Source organism: Bombina bombina, chromosome 3, assembly GCF_027579735.1.
Source record: "Bombina bombina isolate aBomBom1 chromosome 3, aBomBom1.pri, whole genome shotgun sequence".
Lineage (NCBI taxonomy): Eukaryota > Metazoa > Chordata > Amphibia > Anura > Bombinatoridae > Bombina > Bombina bombina.
The window spans coordinates 565,744,364-565,767,814 of record NC_069501.1 but is presented as its reverse complement, the minus strand read 5'-3'; the positions used below and the strand labels follow the sequence as shown (position 1 = coordinate 565,767,814).

General features: G+C 37.6%; 1 protein-coding gene across 2 annotated transcripts in view; it reads right to left on the bottom strand.

The window, feature by feature from the left end:
* EYA3 (EYA transcriptional coactivator and phosphatase 3) overlaps positions 1-23,451 on the bottom strand; it is a 634,133-nt gene that overhangs the window by 599,231 nt on the left and 11,451 nt on the right. For both annotated transcript variants that reach the window (XM_053707122.1, XM_053707121.1), the window contains exon 2: positions 20,670-20,758. In XM_053707122.1, coding sequence (XP_053563097.1) covers positions 20,670-20,711 — 42 coding nt within the window. In that variant the 5' untranslated portion in view covers positions 20,712-20,758. The remainder of the gene's footprint in view (positions 1-20,669; positions 20,759-23,451) is intronic.

Sequence of the window (23,451 nt, the reverse complement as noted above, 5' to 3'; positions counted from 1 at the left end):
AATTTTCACCACAGTGTCTTAATGCATTCAAAGTATTGCACCCCAATTTTCAAGCTGTTAACCCTTAAAATGTGGAAACCGGAGCCACAGCCCTTGCTGCGACTTCACTAATCCCAGGGGGATATACGATACCAAATGAAGCCTTCTAGGAACGTATTCAGTGGATTCCAGACCCTCACACATGCAGCTGCATGTACTGTACTCAAAAGTAACTGCGCAGTAATGGCGCGAAAATGAGGCTCTGCCTACTACAGAGAAAGGCCCTTCCTGACTGGGAAGGTGTCTTAACAAGTGCCTGGCGCTAAAAACGTTCCCCAATGTTATAAAAGTGTGAAATTAAACTTCAAACTGCATAAAATCCTTAAATAAAGCAATCGATTTAGCCCCTAAAAGTGTCTACCAGTATATAGCCCATATTAAGCCCTTTATTCTGTTTGAGTCTAAGAAAATGGCTTACCGATCCCCATGAGGGAAAAATGACAGCCTTCCAGCATTACACAGTCTTGTTAGAAAAAACAGAATTTATGCTTACCTGATAAATTACTTTCTCCAACGGTGTGTCCGGTCCACGGCGTCATCCTTACTTGTGGGATATTCTCTTCCCCAACAGGAAATGGCAAAGAGCCCAGCAAAGCTGGTCACATGATCCCTCCTAGGCTCCGCCTACCCCAGTCATTCGACCGACAGACAGGAGGAAATATGCATAGGAGAAACCATATGATACCGTGGTGACTGTAGTTAGAGAAAATAATTCATCAGACCTGATTAAAAAAACCAGGGCGGGCCGTGGACCGGACACACCGTTGGAGAAAGTAATTTATCAGGTAAGCATAAATTCTGTTTTCTCCAATATAGGTGTGTCCGGTCCATGGCGTCATCCTTACTTGTGGGAACCAATACCAAAGCTTTAGGACACGGATGAAGGGAGGGAGCAAATCAGGTCACCTAAACGGAAGGCACCACAGCTTGCAAAACCTTTCTCCCAAAAATAGCCTCCGAAGAAGCAAAAGTATCAAATTTGTAAAATTTGGCAAAAGTGTGCAGAGAAGACCAAGTCGCTGCCTTACATATCTGGTCAACAGAAGCCTCGTTCTTGAAGGCCCATGTGGAAGCCACAGCCCTAGTGGAGTGAGCTGTGATTCTTTCAGGAGGCTGCCGTCCGGCAGTCTCATAAGCCAATCGGATAATGCTTTTAAGCCAAAAAGAAAGAGAGGTAGAAGTTGCTTTTTGACCTCTCCTTTTACCAGAATAAACAACAAACAAAGAAGATGTTTGTCTGAAATATTTAGTAGCCTCTAAATAGAATTTTAGAGCACGGACTACGTCCAAATTATGTAACAAACGTTCCTTCTTTGAAACTGGATTCGGACACAAAGAAGGTACAACTATCTCCTGGTTAATATTTTTGTTGGAAACAACTTTCGGAAGAAAACCAGGCTTAGTACGCAAAACCACCTTATCTGCATGGAACACCAGATAGGGCGGAGAACACTGCAGAGCAGATAACTCTGAAACTCTTCTAGCAGAAGAAATTGCAACCAAAAACAAAACTTTCCAAGATAATAACTTAATATCTACGGAATGTAAGGGTTCAAACGGAACCCCTTGAAGAACTGAAAGAACTAGATTTAGACTCCAGGGAGGAGTCAAAGGTCTGTAAACAGGCTTGATTCTAACCAGAGCCTGAACAAATGCTTGAACATCTGGCACAGCTGCCAGCCGTTTGTGAAGTAAAACAGATAAAGCAGAGATCTGTCCCTTTAGAGAACTTGCAGATAATCCTTTCTCCAAACCTTCTTGTAGAAAGGATAGAATCTTAGGAATTTTTATCTTGTTCCAGGGGAATCCTTTAGATTCACACCAACAGATATATTTTTTCCATATTTTATGGTAAATTTTTCTAGTTACAGGCTTTCTAGCCTGAATCATAGTATCTATTACAGAATCTGAAAACCCACGCTTTGATAAAATCAAGCGTTCAATCTCCAAGCCGTCAGTTGGAGGGAGACCAGATTCGGATGTTCGAATGGACCTTGAACAAGAAGGTCCTGTCTCAAAGGTAGCTTCCATGGTGGAGCCGATGACATATTCACCAGGTCTGCATACCAAGTGCATCGAGATCACCGAAGCCCTCTCCTGATTGATCCTGGCTACCAGCCTGGGAATGAGAGGAAATGGTGGGAACACATAAGCTAGGTTGAAGGTCCAAGGCGCTACTAGTGCATCCACTAGAGTCGCCTTGGGATCCCTGGATCTGGACCCGTAGCAAGGAACCTTGAAGTTCTGACGAGACGCCATCAGATCCATGTCTGGAATGCCCCATAATTGAGTTATTTGGGCAAAGATTTCCGGATGGAGTTCCCACTCCCCCGGATGGAAAGTCTGACGACTCAGAAAATCCGCTTCCCAATTTTCCACTCCTGGGATGTGGATTGCAGACAAGTGGCAGGAGTGATCCTCCGCCCATTGAATTATTTTGGTCACTTCTTCCATCGCCAGGGAACTCCTTGTTCCCCCCTGATGATTGATATATGCAACAGTCGTCATGTTGTCTGATTGAAACCGTATGAATTTGGCCTTTGCTAGTTGAGGCCAAGCTTTGAGAGCATTGAATATCGCTCTCAGTTCCAGAATGTTTATCGGGAGAAGAGATTCTTCCCGAGACCATAGGCCCTGAGCTTTCAGGGGTTCCCAGACCACGCCCCAGCCCACCAGACTGGCGTCGGTCGTGACAATGACCCACTCTGGTCTGCGGAAGCTCATTCCCTGTGACAGATTGTCCAGGGTCAGCCACCAACGGAGTGAATCTCTGGTCTTTTGATCTACTTGAATCGTCGGAGACAAGTCTGTATAACCCCCATTCCACTGTCTGAGCATGCACAGTTGTAATGGTCTTAGATGAATTCGTGCAAAAGGAACTATGTCCATTGCTGCAACCATCAATCCTATTACTTCCATGCACTGTGCTATGGAAGGACGAAGAACGGAATGAAGCACTTGACAAGAGCTTAGAAGTTTTGATTTTCTGACCTCTGTCAGAAAAATCCTCATTTCTAAGGAATCTATTATTGTTCCCAAGAAGGGAACTCTTGTTGACGGGGACAGAGAACTTTTTTCTTTGTTCACCTTCCATCCGTGAGATCTGAGAAAGGCTAGGACGATGTCCGTATGAGCCTTTGCTTTTGACAGAGACGACGCTTGAATCAGGATGTCGTCCAAGTAAGGTACCACTGCAATGCCCCTTGGTCTTAGAACCGCTAGAAGGGACCCTAGTACCTTTGTGAAAATTCTCGGAGCAGTGGCTAATCCGAATGGAAGAGCCACAAACTGGTAATGCTTGTCCAGAAAGGCGAACCTTAGGAACTGATAATGTTCCGTGTGGATAGGAATATGTAGGTACGCATCCTTTAAATCCACCGTGGTCATAAATTGACCTTCCTGGATGGTGGGAAGGATCGTTCGAATGGTTTCCATTTTGAACGATGGAACCCTTGTTTAGGATCTTGAGATCTAAAATTGGTCTGAATGTTCCCTCTTTTTTGGGAACTATGAACAGGTTGGAGTAAAACCCCATCCCTTGTTCTCCTATTGGAACTGGATGAATTACTCCCATCTTTAACAGGTCTTCTACGCAATGTAAGAATGCCTGTCTTTTTATTTGGTTTGAAGATAATTGAGACCTGTGGAACCTTCCCCTTGGGGGTAGATCCTTGAATTCCAGGAGATAACCTTGAGAAACTATTTCTAGTGCCCAAGGATCCTGAACATCTCTTGCCCAAGCCTGAGCGAAGAGAGAAAGTCTGCCCCCCACCAGATCCGGTCCCGGATCGGGGGCCATCCCTTCATGCTGTTTTGGTAGCAGTGGCAGGCTTCTTGGCCTGCTTACCCTTGTTCCAGCCTTGCATCGGTCTCCAGGCTGGTTTGGGTTGTGAAGTATTACCCTCTTGCTTAGAGGATGTAGAAGTAGAACATAGCTTATCTGATGGTACAGACATGTTAAACAGGCTTAAACTTGTCAACAAAGCACAAAAAATGTTTTAAAATAAAACCGTTACTGTCACTTTAAATTTTAAACTGAACACACTTTATTACTGAATATGTGAAAAAGTATGAAGGAATTGTTCAAAATTCACCAAAATTTCACCACAGTGTCTTAAAGCCTTAAAAGTATTGCACACCAAATTTGAAAGCTTTAACCCTTAAAATAACGGAAACCGGAGCCGTTTTTACATTTAACCCCTATACAGTCCCAGTTATCAGCTTTGCTGAGACCCAACCAAGCCCAGAGGGCAATACGATACCAAATGACGCCTTCTATAAGCTTTTTCAGTGGTTCTTAGCTCCTCACACATGCATCTGCATGCCTTGCTCTCCAAAAACAACTGCGCATTAGTGGCGCGAAAATGAGGCTCTGCCTATGACTAGAAAAGGCCCCCATCTGAAAAAGGTGTCCAATACAGTGCCTGCCGTTTTTTTTAAAACAATCCCCAAGATTATAATAATTATTAAGAGATATAATCTGCAAAATATGCTTAGCAAAGTAATCGTTTTAGCCCAGAAAAATGTCTACCAGTTTTTTAAGCCCTTATGAAGCCCTTTATTCTTTTACTTAATCTAAGAAAATGGCTTACCGGTCCCCATAGGGGAAATGACAGCCTTCCAGCATTACATAGTCTTGTTAGAAATGTGGCCAGTCATACCTCAAGCAGAAAAGTCTGCCAACTGTTTCCCCCAACTGAAGTTACTTCATCTCAACAGTCCTGTGTGGAAACAGCAATCGATTTTAGTAACGTTTGCTAAAATCATCTTCCTCTTACAAACAGAAATCTTCATCTCTTTTCTGTTTCAGAGTAAATAGTACATACCAGCACTATTTTAAAATAACAAACACTTGATTGAAGGATAAAAACTACATTTAAACACCAAAAAACTCTTAACCATCTCCGTGGAGATGTTGCCTGTGCAACGGCAAAGAGAATGACTGGGGTAGGCGGAGCCTAGGAGGGATCATGTGACCAGCTTTGCTGGGCTCTTTGCCATTTCCTGTTGGGGAAGAGAATATCCCACAAGTAAGGATGACGCCGTGGACCGGACACACCTATGTTGGAGAAATGGCTAGTCATACCTTGAGCAGAAAAGTCTGCAAACTGTTCCCCCCAACTGAAGTTCTCTCAGCTCAACAGTCCTGTGTGGGAGCAGCAACCGATTTTAGTTACTGCTGCTAAAATCATACACCTCTTTTAAACAGAACTCTTCATCTCTTTCTGTTTCAGAGTAAATAGTACATACCAACACTATTTTAAAATAACAAACTCTTGATAGAAGAATAAAAAAACTACAACTAAACACCACAAACTCCTCACCATCCCCGTGGAGATGCTACTTGTTCAGAGCGGCAAAGAGAATGACTGGGGGGCGGAGCCAGAGGGGGAGCTATATGGACAGCTCTTGTTGTGTGCTCTCCTTGCCTTTCCCTGTGGGGGAGGAGAATATCCCACAAGTAAGGATGACGCCGTGGACCGGACACACCAATGTTGGAGAAATACTGTATATCTTACATATTTTTCTTAATGTGTAAACTAATATTGGCCATAAAAATAATTAAATTAGTGACATACCTACATAATGTTAGATTGAATATATCCCTTTTCTCTTAATAGGGTTTTCATATTTTATAGCATTCTAATACATTAACATTTATGGGGTGCATTGGAAACATAAAAAATAAATAAGCTATGCTTGCTCAATATCAATTACCCACCAAGAACGATCCAAAAAGACCGCCCTTTCTAGAAGGGAAAAAATAAAAACATAATTTATGTAAGAACTTACCTGATAAATTCATTTCTTTCATATTAGCAAGAGTCCATGAGCTAGTGACGTATGGGATATACATTCCTACCAGGAGGGGCAAAGTTTCCCAAACCTCAAAATGCCTATAAATACACCCCTCACCACACCCACAAATCAATTTAACGAATAGCCAAGAAGTGGGGTGATAAGAAAAAAGTGCGAAAGCATAAAAAACAAGGAATTGGAATAATTGTGCTTTATACAAAAAAATCATAACCGCCACAAAAAAGGGTGGGCCTCATGGACTCTTGCTAATATGAAAGAAATGAATTTATCAGGTAAGTTCTTACATAAATTATGTTTTCTTTCATGTAATTAGCAAGAGTCCATGAGCTAGTGACGTATGGGATAATGACTACCCAAGATGTGGATCTTCCACGCAAGAGTCACTAGAGAGGGAGGGATAAAATAAAGACAGCCAATTCCGCTGAAAAATAATCCACACCCAAAATAAAGTTTAAATCTTATAATGAAGAAAACTGAAATTATAAGCAGAAGAATCAAACTGAAACAGCTGCCTGAAGTATTTTTCTACCAAAAACTGCTTCAGAAGAAGAATACACATCAAAATGGTAGAATTTAGTAAAAGTATGCAAAGAAGACCAAGTTGATGCTTTGCAAATCTGATCAATCGAAGCTTCATTCCTAAACGCCCAGGAAGTAGAAACTGACCTAGTAGAATGAGCTGTAATCCTTTGAGGCGGAGATTTACCCGACTCGACATAAGCATGATGAATTAAAGATTTCAACCAAGATGCCAAAGAAATGGCAGAGGCATTCTGACCTTTCCTAGAACCGGAAAAGATAACAAATAGACTAGAAGTCTTTCGGAAATTCTTAGTAGCTTCAACATAATATTTCAAAGCTCTAACTACATCCAAAGAATGCAATGATCTCTCCTTAGAATTCTTAGGATTAGGACATAATGAAGGAACCACAATTTCTCTACTAATGTTGTTAGAATTCACAACCTTAGATAAAAATTTAAAAGAAGTTCGCAACACCGCCTTATCCTGATGGAAAATCAGAAAATGAGATTCACAAGAAAGAGCAGATAATTCAGAAACTCTTCTAGCAGAAGAGATGGCCAAAAGAAAACAAAACTTTCCAAGAAAGTAATTTAATGTCCAGTGAATGCATAGGTTCAAACGGAAGAGCTTGAAGAGCCCCCAGAACCAAATTCAAACTCCAAGGAGGAGAAATTGACTTAACAGGTTTTATACGAACCAAAGCTTGTACAAAACAATGAATATCAGGAAGAATAGCAATCCTTCTGTGAAAAAGAACAGAAAGAGCAGAGATTTGTCCTTTCAAGGAACTTGCAGACAAACCTTTATCCAAACCATCCTGAAGAAACTGAAAAATTCTCGGAATTCTAAAAGAATGCCAGGAAAAATGATGAGAAAGACACCAAGAAATGTAAGTCTTCCAGACTCGATAATATATCTTCCTAGATACAGATCTACGAGCCTGTAACATAGTATTAATCACAGAGTCAGAGAAACCTCTTTGACTAAGAATCAAGCGTTCAATCTCCATACCTTTAAATTTAAGGATTTGAGATCCTGATGGTAAAAAAGGACCTTGTGACAGAAGGACTGGTTTTAACGGAAGAGTCCACCGTTGGCAAGAAGCCATGCGGACAAGATCCGTATACCAAAACCTGTGAGACCATGCTGGAGCCACCAGCAGAAAAAACTAGCATTCCTTCAGAATCTTGGAGATTACTCTTGGAAGAAGAACTAGAGGCGGAAAGATATAGGCAGGATGATACTTCCAAGGAAGTGACAATGCATCCACTGCTTCCGCCTGAGGACCCCTGGATCTGGACAGATACCTGGGAAGTTTCTCGTTTAGATGAGAAGCCATCAGATCTATTTCTGGAAGTCCCCACATTTGAACAATCTGAAGAAACACCTCTGGGTGAAGAGACCATTCGCCCGGATGTAACGTTTGGCGACTGAGATAATCCACTTTCCAATTGTCAATACCTGGGATATGAACCGCAGAGATTAGACAGGAGCTGGATTCCGCCCATACCAGTATTCGAGATACTTCTTTCATAGCCAGAGGACTGTGAGTCCCTCCTTGATGATTGACATATGCCACAGTTGTGACATTGTCTGTCTGAAAACAAATGAACGATTCTCTCTTTAGAAGAGGCCATGACTGAAGAGCTTCTGAAAATTGCACGGAGTTCCAAAATATTGATTGGTAATCTCACCTCCTGAGATTTCCCAAACCCCTTGTGCTGTCAGAAACCCCATACAGCTCCCCAACCTGTCAGACTTGCACCTGTTGAGATCACAGTCCAGGTTGGAAGAAAAAAAGAAGCCCCCTGAACTAAACGATGGTGGTCTGTACCACGTCAGAGGGTGTCGAACAATCAGTTTTAAAGATATTAAATGAGATATCTTTGTATAATCCCGGCACCACTGGTTCAGCATACAGAGCTGAAGAGGTTGCATGTGAAAATGAGCAAAGGGGAACACGTCCAATGCAGCAGTCATAAGAACCTAGAATTTCCATGCATAAGGCTACCGAAGGGAATGATCGAGACTGAAGGTTTCGATAAGCTGAAACCAATTTCAGACGTCTCCTGACCAACAGAGACAGAGTCATGGACACTGAATCTATCCGGAAATCTAAAAAAGGTTACTCTTGTCTGAGGAATCAACAAACTTTTTGGTTAATTGATCCTCCAACCATGTTCTTGAAGAAACAACACTCATAAAAAGCTGGAAAGGATATTTCCATTGAAAATGAGCAAAGGGAATTGAATCCAATGCTGTTAAAACTTCTATGCATATATAGCAATTGAAGGAAATAATAGAGACTAAAGGTACCGACAGACGGAACCCAATACAAATTGTCCCTTATCTGATAGAGACAAAGATAGTGACACAAACCATCTGGAAACCTAAAAAAAAAGGTGACCCTTGCGTGAGGAATTAAGAGCTTTTGAAAAAAGATCCTCTAACTATGTCCTGAAGAGCAAGTGAAACATATGAGAATCCGCATCCTCAGGAAATAATCTGAATGAAAACAGAAAAATGAAGAATACGCATTTATTGTATCTAAAGAAAACAAATAATGCTATCAATGACCACAAAAAGGCAAAATAGTTTGAATAAAACTCCAAAACCCAGTTCCTAGAAAAGGAACTGGAATAAAAACCCCAGAAGATTCCAGGTCTGAGCAGCGCTTGAACCCCATGGGTACCCAGCCATGCCTCAACAGTATCCAAAATATATAGGACAGAAACACACTGAAAGAAAGTGTTAGCCTTGCTGGAATAAAATCAAAGAAATTTGGACAAAATAGAACCAAATAAATTTCAAAGAAGTCTTAACCTGCCCCTTACCAGCCAAGCTGGAATACGGCATGTGCATCGCAACATTAGGGAGCCAATTTTGAACCCCAATTAAAAACAAACATGTTACTTGGGAAAGAACTTAGGATTCGTTCCTTAATAAGAACAACCAAACTAGTATAAGCTTAAAGTTTTAGTCTTAGAACTCAATCTTGAAGCCCATAGTAAGCCCATAGTAACAGTTTAAGAATTGAATCCAATTATAATTGATTATCTTAGAACAAAAGAAATATGGATTTTTTTTTATTTTTTTTTTAAATCACAGAATTCTTCTAGCTAAAATAGCTAAAGACATAGATTAACCCTCATTTGCGAATATATTCAATAAAATGAAGACACAAATGAAATCATTAGCATGATAGTCCAGTTTAAAGGACCAGTCAAAACAGAGGACTTGCAAAACAACAAGACAAATGCAACGGCACCTAGTCTAGTAAATGTTGTCCCTTAACAATGCTAAAATAAATCATGATCTGATACTTGATCTTAAAGTAAACAGAAAAAATGAAGCAATTGCAATATCACAGGACCAAGAAAAGTACCTGAAACTAAATAATTTTCCAAAAATAAGATACAACTATATAAAGGAAAATAAATACTATTTTGCTATAAAAACAATAGCATAATTAGTAGGAGTAGAGATAGCTCCAATAAATTGGAGAACCCTCCAAATTGAATTTAACTGCTGACAAAGAATATAGTTTAAAAATAAAAGACAATTCTCAGCCTATTCCATTCCCTAGTATGGGGAATTGGAAAGAAAACCTCTGAAATCACAAAAGAAATAAAAAGGCAGAAATAGTGTCAGCTAGTCTTAAAGAACTATTTACCTTAATATCCAAAATAATCAACACCTCTTCAACAAAGAATAAATGTACTTTAATAATAAAAAAATTATATAAAAAAGTAGATTTGTTAGTGTCAATATCTGATGAAGAGAATTTCTGAAAGAGAAAAAAACATCATCAGAGAAGGATAAATCAGTATGTTACAAAAGAGGGGTTGATTCAATACAAGGATTGAAGCATGTACACTTATTAGCACTCACATCTCATGGTGATGTGGCTTTAAATTTAGAACCTTTAGTGCCAAAAGGGGGGACGGTCTGTGCCGTAAAAATAAAATATAACCTTTATTAGATTTGTTAAAAAAGATTCCACAAAACAAACATAAACATATATGGATTAAAAACACTTAATGTTGAGGAGGATAATATCAAGAGGATTTAGATGCTAAACGTAGCTATCTGTAAGGAAAGTTATCTTCAGGCTTATGGTTAGGGGTATTCCTGGTTCCCTGGATGTCTCCTGGTTATAGCTGCTGCTATAAGTGATATATAATGCTTGTGAAAATAATGGTACTATTTCTTGGTTCAAATATTATAGTTATTCATGATCTCAAAAATCTTTTGAAAATAGACTTATTTTGCAGTGTAGTACCTATAAATGTTATTGTATATGCTTCTCGGGCATGTGCTTTGGGTTCTTTGATATTAATGTTGCTAAAGCAGTGATACTTATTCATGCATAGCACTAGTTATTGTGATACTGTTGAATTATCACTTTCTGGACATATAGTTGCTATCGTGGGCTTGTTATATACCTCCCCTTTCGAAGGGTTAATTAGGCTAAGTCCTTAATGCAGATATGATAACCTATTGAATTTTCATAATTAGAAGGTATGCCCTAATAGTATTAGGTATGTATTTTTCGTTATTTAGCATAAATATTCAGCTATTATAGGGCTGTATGCAATTTTCAACGTTAATACAAATGTTGCTATTAGAACATAGCGTTGTACAAGTCCACACAGTGTGAGTTATACCCAGATTATTGGTCTATGTTTTTATAGAGGTATTTGTTGTTTATCCCCCAGTATTTTATACTGTGCGTTGTGCAGATTAACACAATGTCAGTTTGTATTCGGATTATTCCGATTGTTAGGTTGTGTTTCTCTGAGGGTGTTTAGCGCATATTCCCTGGTGCTTGGTGCCAACAATATCAAGTATTTCAATGCTATGGATATCTTGCACTGATATCAACAAATGTACTGCTGTTAGCTAGAACTTTAGTACGATTAGTTTTTTGATTTAATAATACAATCTTTCATTCATCATTCGTACTCAAATGCCCAAACGCTGCACAAAGTCAGCAACTATTGGTTAAATCCCATTTGCATAACTTGCTATAATCGTAAGATATGCTACCGTAAGCTTTATATTTATAGTTAGCTCAATATTTTCATTTATGTGGCGGTCCACCTTACATTCATACACTTGGCTTACTGGCCGTTCTATAATGTTTCGATGTGGACTAATCACTATAGTAGTTTTCTAGTGAGCTAAACTATATTAATTTCCTCAAAAACGTAATACACCTAACTTCAACCTTTTAACTTATAACTAGGCAGTACGCCTTCCGTGATTGTAACGCTAAGGTTTCAGTGGTGTAACTAAATTCTATATCCTTATTTCAACATTAGCTGATAAGAGTTTGGCTTAAAGCCTAACAACATATTCAAAGCCCTAACATGTTTCGCCACCAACGTGGCTTTCTCAAAGGGTACGGCGCGGCGTTTGGCGTGGTCTCTTGTAGACTCTGGTCCAACCCTTTGTGGTGACGTCACGTCCTATCAGATTCGATGTACTTTGTGAACCAATGAGATTGGTTCTAACATTATGACCAACCTATAGTCTTTTGCTGATTGGCTCAATATCGATGTCATTGTTTTAAGAGAGTGTCAGAATATTATTCTAATCTGAATGTTTAATCTATGCATTTATATAGAATTTTCTGACTTCGTGTATATTGCAGGAAATATAAACGATTGGTTAATTCAGTCATTTGTCTGATTACCCTCAAAACCTTCCTGGAGTGCAGTGTGTATACATATATTTCTGGTGATATATAGTATTACAAATATTCTATTATCACTATATCGATGTTATACTCATGTGTCTTATGTCAAGATATGTTGTTAAGTTGAGTAATCATTCTTGTTACTTATTATGAATGAGTGAAAGATACTATGAATGCCATTTGGATATTATGTTTCAAATAGCAGGTAATCTTATTTTTTACATTTTTTGCAGAGTCATAGGAAAAATGAGTATTTCAGTGTAACATAAATAAATGCTGCTGAATAATAATTTCGTCAGGATCTAAGTGAATATATCATTCGTATTTATTAACAGTATATTGATGTAGTAGTTGTTAGTGTAAAGTTCACTCTTAGTTGAATGTTTTCATATATTGATGGAGGTACCCTATAATTATAGTGACAAGAGTATGGTTGTGTATGGCTCATATGCATGTGGATCTTGTACAAGCTGCAAGTTCCTGAAAAAGACCACTACAATTAAGGACAGGTTCAACAAAGTACACAACATTAAATCCTTCATCAACTGTAATACTACCGCAGTAGTATATGTTCTGAGCTGCAATTGCCCAAAAAACTATGTTGGCATGACGACACGCAAATTACACACACGATTACAGGAACATGTACGTAACATAAGGAATGCAGCAAAAGATCTACAGAAAAGAAAAACCATCACGTCAGTAGCCCAACACTTCTATAAATATCATCAAGGCAAAACTACCTGCCTGCAATGCTTTGGAGTGCAGAAAATAAACCTGGGCATACGTGGAGGAGATAAAGAGAAATCATTACTACAGTATGAAAGTAGATGGATCTACTTATTAAATTCAATTACACCCAATGGGTTAAATGAGCATAACAACTATGTGTCATATCTATAAAGATATTTTAGCCAAAACAGGAAGTACAGCGTTATTCTCATTAAGAGAACATAAGAAAAATCCATTACAATATGTGAGAACGCCTGCAAGAGATCGTTAAAAGGACAACTTTAAGAATGAAATTTATATGTGCTATATAACAACTAAAATATTAAAATGACATTAAAAAATTAAAAAAGTAGAGGATCTTAAAGTTACATTCGGAAGTTATACAAAACATCAAAACAATATTAAAAGAAGTAGAGGATCCTAAAATCACATTCTTAAGCCACACCAGTCCACCTATATATCACCCATCACATGCATTTCAAGTGAACACCACACACTTCTACTCCTACTCCCCCCTTTTTTGGTAACTTCGGTGACAATAATATATGTACATCGGCATCACTAGTAATACATATACACTCCAATACATGAATAACAATTCTTTTTGTATCAACGAAACCCATCTCTAGGCACACATTCTTAAGCATCTCAAATATGAGGTGCCTTTCTCTCACTAGCCCACTTCATTTTCATTCTCACCTCCATTTCACTTTCAACACTAAATTTTTTATTTTTTTATTTTTTTATTTTCTTACTTTTTAATTTTTAAATTTTCACATTCTATTTTATTTTCACTTGCATTCTGACCAGCAACTACAGCACAAAATAATCACAACCATACTCTTGTCACTATAATTATAGGGTACCTCCATCAATATATGAAAACATTCAACTAAGAGTGAACTTTACACTAACAACTACTACATCAATATACTGTTAATAAATACGAATGATATATTCACTTAGATCCTGACGAAATTATTATTCAGCAGCATTTATTTATGTTACACTGAAATACTCATTTTTCCTATGACTCTGCAAAAAATGTAAAAAATAAGATTACCTGCTATTTGAAACATAATATCCAAATGGCATTCATAGTATCTTTCACTCATTCATAATAAGTAACAAGAATGATTACTCAACTTAACAACATATCTTGACATAAGACACATGAGTATAACATCGATATAGTGATAATAGAATATTTGTAATACTATATATCACCAGAAATATATGTATACACACTGCACTCCAGGAATGTTTTGAGGGTAATCAGACAAATGACTGAATTAACCAATCGTTTATATTTCCTGCAATATACACGAAGTCAGAAAATTCTATATAAATGCATAGATTAAACATTCAGATTAGAATAATATTCTGACACTCTCTTAAAACAATGACATCGATATTGAGCCAATCAGCAAAAGACTATAGGTTGGTCATAATGTTAGAACCAATCTCATTGGTTCACAAAGTACATCGAATCTGATAGGACGTGACGTCACCACAAAGGGTTGGACCAGAGTCTACAAGAGACCACGCCAAACGCCGCGCCGTACCCTTTGAGAAAGCCACGTTGGTGGCGAAACATGTTAGGGCTTTGAATATGTTGTTAGGCTTTAAGCCAAACTCTTTTATCAGCTAATGTTGAAATAAGGATATAGAATTTAGTTACACCACTGAAACCTTAGCGTTACAATCACGGAAGGCGTACTGCCTAGTTATAAGTTAAAAGGTTGAAGTTAGGTGTATTACGTTTTTGAGGAAATTAATATAGTTTAGCTCACTAGAAAACTACTATAGTGATTAGTCCACATCGAAACATTATAGAACGGCCAGTAAGCCAAGTGTATGAATGTAAGGTGGACCGCCACATAAATGAAAATATTGAGCTAACTATAAATATAAAGCTTACGGTAGCATATCTTACGATTATAGCAAGTTATGCAAATGGGATTTAACCAATAGTTGCTGACTTTGTGCAGCGTTTGGGCATTTGAGTACGAATGATGAATGAAAGATTGTATTATTAAATCAAAAAACTAATCGTACTAAAGTTCTAGCTAACAGCAGTACATTTGTTGATATCAGTGCAAGATATCCATAGCATTGAAATACTTGATATTGTTGGCACCAAGCACCAGGGAATATGCGCTAAACACCCTCAGAGAAACACAACCTAACAATCGGAATAATCCGAATACAAACTGACATTGTGTTAATCTGCACAACGCACAGTATAAAATACTGGGGGATAAACAACAAATACCTCTATAAAAACATAGACCAATAATCTGGGTACAACTCACACTGTGTGGACTTGTACAACGCTATGTTCTAATAGCAACATTTGTATTAACGTTGAAAATTGCATACAGCCCTATAATAGCTGAATATTTATGCTAAATAACGAAAAATACATACCTAATACTATTAGGGCATACCTTCTAATTATGAAAATTCAATAGGTTATCATATCTGCATTAAGGACTTAGCCTAATTAACCCTTCGAAAGGGGAGGTATATAACAAGCCCACGATAGCAACTATATGTCCAGAAAGTGATAATTCAACAGTATCACAATAACTAGTGCTATGCATGAATAAGTATCACTGCTTTAGCAACATTAATATCAAAGAACCCAAAGCACATGCCCGAGAAGCATATACAATTACATTTATAGGTACTACACTGCAAAATAAGTCTATTTTCAAAAGATTTTTGAGATCATGAATAACTATAATATTTGAACCAAGAAATAGTACCATTATTTTCACAAGCATTATATATCACTTATAGCAGCAGCTATAACCAGGAGACATCCAGGGAACCAGGAAAACCCCTAACCATAAGCCTGAAGATAACTTTCCTTACAGATAGCTACGTTTAGCATCTAAATCCTCTTGATATTATCCTCCTCAACATTAAGTGTTTTTAATCCATATATGTTTATGTTTGTTTTGTGGAATCTTTTTTAACAAATCTAATAAAGGTTATATTTTATTTTTACGGCACAGACCGTCCCCCCTTTGGGCACTAAAGGTTCTAAATTTAAAGCCACATCACCATGAGATGTGAGTGCTAATAAGTGTACATGCTTCAATCCTTGTATTGAATCAACCCCTCTTTTGTAGTCCAAAAAGTACACAGCACCTAACTCGAATATTATAGCAAGGTGAATTACCTGCTTCAATTATTATAGAGCATCTCAAGTATACCGGATAGTAGTGCTATTTAGTCTCTCTCTTTTCTTTCGTTGTAAATCAGTATGTTGTTAGTCATTTGAAACTTCAATAATTAAAAAAAGAAGTGAAAAAGACCTAAAAATCGTATTAGAAGGCACGAAGTCAGACATAGCCTCAATCAGAAAAAATATTTCTTATAAATCTTCTAAACATTTCTTGCACTTAAGAATGGAAATGTATAAAGCATAAATACTAATGGAATCTGCATGTAAAAGTATATCACAATAACTTATTACAAACCATAGCTAGAGATAAACATTTATAACATTTAAAATAAATGAACTTAGCTTTGGTAGAACTGAAACTCAGTTAAGCATTTTTCCAGAAGTGGCTTCTGACTCAGGGACAAACTGAGACATCTTGCAATATGTAATAGAAAAAACAACATATAAAACAAAATTGATCAAATTCCTTAAATGACAGTTTCAGGAATGGGAAAAAAATGCCAGTGAACAAGCTTCTAGCAACCAGAAGCAATAAATAATGAGACTAAAATAATGTGGAGACAATAGTGACGCCAATATTTTTTAGCGCCAAAAAAGACGCCCACATTATTTGGCGCCTAAATGCTTTTGGCGCCAAAAATGACGCCACATCCGGAACGCCGACACTTTTGGCGCAAAGAAACGTCAAAAAAATGCTGCAACTTCCGGCGACACGTATGACGCCGGAAACAGAAAAAAAAAATTGCGCCAAAAAAGTCCGCGCCAAGAATGACGCAATAAAATGAAGCATTTTCAGCCCCCACGAGCCTAATAGCCCACAGGGAAAAAGTCAAATTTTAAGGTAAGAAAAAAATTGATTAATTCATATGCATTATCCCAAATATGAAACTGACTGTCTGAAATAAGGAATGTTGAACATCCTGAGTCAAGGCAAATAAATGTTTGAACACATATATTTAGAACTTTATATAAAAGTGCCCAACCGGGGGCGTGTCCAGGCAGCGACTCAGTGCAGTCGCACTCTTCTGTAGCTCTAGGTGAAAAGCCAATAATCCGCCGGTTTTTGACTTAATTTTACAGCATCTGACACTAGATAAAGATATAGCACAAACTTATACAAGACCTTATCGTTGGTTGCTGTGTTTATGACCCTGGAGGCGGAATTGGACGATTGAGGCCTGTAGTGGCGGCGATCTTACAGGCAGCGTTCCCCCCCCTGGATCCCAGGGGTGTCTAGCCAGATCTGGTTAATCCAAGTACCTACAGCATTGTTATCACAATCAGCAAACTTTCTAACTAAGCATCAGCATACCGCTGTGGGCATTGTAATTATACAGTGAGTGCAGTCGCAGACATCCGCCGGCCACAATGGGAGTTAATGACCTTTCTGCAGCCTGGGGCCCTCGCTTAGCTAAGCTGGAAGCTCTGATGCAAGCACTCATAGATAGAGCCCCTTCGGAGCAGGACATACTGAATCTAATGGAGAGACTAGAAGTTTCTAAAGTTGCCGAGCCGGTGCTACAGCAACCTGTGATGGGTGAGCCAGATGTATATCTAAAGCCTGGGGAAGACAAGCAGCATACTACGCTGCGGTGTGAACGTAGAGCAGAGGAATTGCCATACAAGAATCACTTACAAGAGACTGGTTTCTCACTAAACACAGGCCTGTTGCGCATGAGAAATAACACCACTTTATCTAAGATGGCGCCTGGAGCCACTTTTATCTATCCCCAGACGGAGAAACCGGTCCTTGCATACCTAAAAGTTAATGCAAGTAGACAGCGAAAGCCTCTTTTTACCTCTGGGATTGAAGTCCCCATGGAATTAGCGGGATTGCGGACAAGGCCAGAACAAGACCTGGAACTGCCGTGGAAGCCACGTGGTCTCTGGGGGAACCCGGAGACAGACGCATATTTGGGGACACTAAGCTCACCTACCTTTACCGCGACTCCGGATTGTACTTTAGACAGAGTGCGGCTGGCGAGGGACCACAACCCTCCCGGGGCTAAGAACTACCCTACATTACCCCTTGGCTCTACTGCTTCCAATTACCTTAAATTGCAGAGGGGAGAAACTCAGTCCTGCCAATTTACCGGCTTTAGAGATGTTTATACTCCATACGGCAAGCTGATTTACTCTGGGGGTGGATGATACTCCTATATTGCACATTTTTCAATAGACTTTGCCTGGGACTATCGTAAGGACTCAATTTCAAGGTTTGCCGCCCTGTTTGGTTTAGTTATCATCGCTTGATTTGATGTTTTAAAATATTATATGTATGTTCGAAATTTGTATGATTTGCTAAGTTACCATGTAGTTCCTGTACCGTTAACTCCATTATCACTCTCCGGAGGCCCTGGTCATGGGAGGCTGATTATAGATAGAGGGAGGCTAACGTTTTCTTAGTTTGTAACTTTTGGGTCGCAGATGGCTTTAATGGTGGGCATATCATATACACTGTATTACCTCACTCGCGGCCGGCGGCCGCGGTAGCGGGTGGGGGACATATAAATATTTTATAGTGGAGATATCGCCATTTGTCTGTTCATATATATTCCCAGCAGCTTTAACATCAAATTCTCCCTCTATGATTGCAATACACTATATATTTATTTTGTTGGGCAACTGAACAATACCTTTGACACAGTATTATATCTAATCCGCCTAAGTGATGCAGGGCTTTGACATTCCAAGACATAACTACTTTGCCTTTCTACTTCCATTAAGACAGCCTAGATAACCTTTTAGTGTAGCTCGCTCAAATGTCTCTAAGGATATATATATATATATATATATTGTTCGATTGGCTGCACCTTACTTTTTACACAGGAATATAATAGCTGACGGTACATCTAGTTACACAAATGACATCTTTTCTGGTTAGTTGTGTCTCTAGACACAAGTTCTTCTGTGTTGTTTTGTCTTTAATTTGTTGTGTTAAGTCTTACCCTTGTATACCCCCAAAACTGTTTATAAGTATCTTTATATTAGATCCATGAGTGGTCTGAAGCGCTAACCTGGGGTTCAGAAGAAAGTACACCAAACTAGACAATGTGTTATTAAATAATGGCCCCCATCTTTGAGTATAAATTGCAGATTGATATCACTATGTATTAATTGTCCCATGTTCTCTAGCATTTAATAGAGGGGTTTATCTTGATAATTAATTTACTCAACGACATATTGTATTATAACATTTCTGTGGTATGCTATGGTGTATACATTTTATGACGTGTACTCTTGTTTGTTATGAATAAAGCTTTTTTGAAAACCTAAAAAAAAAAAAAAAAAAAAAAAAAAAAAAAAAAAAGTGCCCAACCATAGCTTAGAGTGTCACAGAAAATAAGACTTACTTACCCCAGGACACTCATCTACAAGTAGTAGAAAGCCAAACCAGTACTGAAACGAGAATCAGCAGAGGTAATGGTATATATAAGAGTATATCGTCGATCTGAAAAGGGAGGCAAGAGATGAATCTCTACGACCGATAACAGAGAACCTATGAAATAGACCCCGTAGAAGGAGATCATTGAATTCAAATAGGCAATACTCTCCTCACATCCCTCTGACATTCACTGCACGCCGAGAGGAAAACCGGGCTCCAACCTGCTGCGGAGCGCATATCAACGTAGAATCTAGCACAAACTTACTTCACCACCTCCATAGGAGGCAAAGTTTGTAAAACTGATTTGTGGGTGTGGTGAGGGGTGTATTTATAGGCATTTTGAGGTTTGGGAAACTTTGCCCCTCCTGGTAGGAATGTATATCCCATACGTCACTAGCTCATGGACTCTTGCTAATTACATGAAAGAAATTTATTTATGTATGCATGCATGAACACTCTACTCTCTCTGTCTCTCTCACAGACATACATATAAAAAATCCAATCACACACAGACATACATATAAAAAATCCTTAACAGATTAGTTAATAGCCTTAAATAACTTTAAAAACTACAAACCAGTCAGTGAGAAACAAATATCACCTATATTTAAATTACAAGGATAAGAGATTCCATCTGTATTTTTAACACATGTAGTAATGCACATTTGAGGCATTTTACAACCTTCCCAAAAAGGTTAGTAAGCATAGAAACATGGCTGCAGACAGAGTTACATATAAATCAAGGTATCAAAAGTCTTAATTGTGTAACATTATGATTAACTTTAATTAATGTTGACATTGATCTTTTATTATTAAAAAATGTTGCATGCATTTCTCTACATTTCCTTCGAAAGAAAGAAAGAAAAAGAAAGAAAAAGAAAGAGAAAGAAAGAGAAAGAAAGAGAAAGAAAGAGAAAGAAAGAGAAAGAAAGAAAAAGAAAGAAAAAGAAAGAAAGAAAAAGAAAGAAAAAGAAAGAAAAAGAAAGAAAAAGAAAGAAAGAGAAAGAAAAAGAAAGAAAAAGAAAAAGAAAAAGAAAGAAAGAAAGAGAGATAGAGAGAGAGAGTATCAGAACATAATAAAATAGTGCTGTCAAGGATGTAGAGTAATTAGGATATAAAGCAAAGTAATTAAACAAGTCCCTAGCAAGACTTTTTTTTGCTATAATCCATGCTTAAGAACTAGAATGCTAAAAACTCCAATCAAAACAAACAAACATTTTGTTTGAAATCCTAAAATTATAAAGGTTTTTTGCAAGCAAATTATATATTTACCGGTTGCTCTACCAAATCCTGTCCATTCTCCATGGTCGCCATCAAAACGAGAATAAGTCATAAATTTGCAGGTTCGCCTCTACGGTTTCCTTAATAAAATTAAACAATTTTAAAAAAAATTAGCCAACATATTCATATAACAGTTTTCTATTGCCTCAAAATCATTTTTAGTTAGTTATTCCATGTATCTGTATAAATAAACAAATAGCTCAGTTTACAACTTGCAGTTCTACCTAGTTTAGCAAACATATAAACATAAAAGTTAGATTTTATAAAGCTTCCAACCTCAGAGGTCTAATCTCAACAAAACGTACATAAAAGTAGTATTTGCAACCGAGAAAGTGGGTTAATTTAATGTTCTCACTTTATTAGATAAATTAAAATTGGCAAAAATAACTTTCTGATTAGAAAACTGTAGATTTATAGAAAACACTGAAGAATAAAATATCAATGTAGAAGTACTACTTAAAGAAACAAGATTAAAAAAGGAAAGAAATATAAACAGGTCTAAGTGTTATATAAAACCTTATAACCAATATAAAGTAGGACAGGCAAAATGAAAACCCTTCTCCCATATTACATTATTTCAGAGGACATACAATTAACTATTTAACCACTAGGCTGAAAACAGATCTACAAATATTGTAGATTAAGTGAAAAAATATAAAGCGAGATAAATAAAGCCAAGCTAAAAAAAAAAAAAATTCTAGTTAATCTTCAAGTATGGACAGAACCGAGGTGGTGGGATTATACCACAAAACATACTGGTGAAAAATAAACAACAGTATAATCAGGAGGCAAATTTAAAAAAAAAATTTAATCATGGAATGCAACAAAAAGGTGAGGAAGAACACTAATTTGCACACACCAATACAAATAAAAAATAGGCAGACCCGAAATTTATAGTATAGTGTTAACCATATCAATAGCAAGGGAAGCAACCCACAATCTAAAATGTAATATATATTAAGCAAACCATTTTAGGTCTGTTTAGTTTTTTACCTTGCAAATTATATTTGTTAAACATAATATATAACAAGTCAATGATTTTAAAAACGCTACAAAAAAATCTTTACTAGTTTTAAATATGCAAGTCAGGGAGATCTGCAGATACAATTCAAAGCTTATAATTATTGTAAAGATGTTAGGTGCATACAAAAACATTAAAATGTAACTACTAAGTTGAAAGATATAAGAAAAACAACAGAACAATATTCAAAGGAAAAAAAAATTGTGGGAAAAATTAATCCAATATGCACAAATACACACTTACAAATGCATTTTCCCATCCCACATGTGCAGAAAATTTGCCACGTGCAACACCTGAAAAAACTAAATCAGTTATTTTAGTAAATAAACCTGAATATATTTCTTAGCTATTTAAAAAAATATATATTGCTATCTGACCAAATAATACATTTTTAACTTCATAATGATTATTAAAAAAAAAAAAAAAAAAGAAAGTGAAGATGAGCATGACAAATGCCAGTAGCCAGCCAGACATATAGCTCCTGATTTCATTTTAATTTTGGACACAACTTAAAACAACGTTAAAGAAATGCTGTTTCAGTTTAAACTAAAACTCGTGACTTCATACTAATGGTTTATTCAGGACAGAAATATTCACATTTTGATTTGCCCTCTTTAAGATGAAAAGAGAATAAATTACTAAAAAAGACCATTTAAAGGGGTATGGTAGTAAGGAAATACAGTTCTCTAAAACAATAGTTTCCTAATTCCTGGGATTTCTGGCCTTGGTTCTCTATAAATTCTGGGAACTTGATGGACATGGCTAATAAATATTTAAATTATCAACCATTCAATGCAAAATTATAAATATAATTCCATGTTGGTGACGTGTGCATACAAAAGAATGTCCAGTAGTTTATTATTTGCTTAGAATAGATATCATTTAACTTATCAAAATGCAAAAACACACAAACAGGTAGAAGAGTCCAAAAAGTTAAAAAGGGACAGTCTACTCCAAAAATGTTATTGTTTTAAAAATATATATAATTCCTTTATTACCCATTCCCCAGTTTTGCACAGCAAACATGGTTATATTAACCCCTTAAGGACCAAGGACGTAAGCCATACTTCCTCAAAAAAAGTGCAGTTAACGACCGAGGACGTGTGGCGTACGTCCTTGGTCTTGGAAAGCGGTGGAAGCGATCCTGATTGCTTCCAGACACTTTCCGGTTATTGCAGTGATGCCTCCTGATGCAATAACCCCCCCTTGGCCATCCGATGCAGAGAGAGACACTCAGTGGTGCTCTCTGCACGGACATCGATGGCCGGTATCGTTGATGGGTGGGAGCCAGTCTGGGAGGTGGGTGGGCGGCCATCGATGGGCCGTATGATGTGGAGGGGGGCAGGATCGTGGGCGGGATTGCCGGGGGCGCAGGCATGCACGGGTAGGGAGCTGGTGGGAACCGCTACACTACAGAAAAATTATGAGAAAAAAAAAAAAGTGTCAGTGAGGGTTAAAAATATTTTAAATAAAACGATCTAAGGGATCTGGGAGAGAGGAGGGGGTTGGTCTTGGGAGGGGGCAAGCTACACTAAAGAAAAAATTAAAAATGTTTTTTACTGTAAACTGGGTACTGGCAGACAGCTTCCAGTACCCATGATGGCTACCAATAAGTTAGAGGGGGGAATCGTACAGAGCAGCATATGTAAATATGCCTTTTTTTAAAAAAAAAAAAAAAAAAAGGTTTTATCAAATATAGCTTTTATTTTAGTACTGGCAGACTTTCTGCCAGTACTTAACATGGCGGGGACA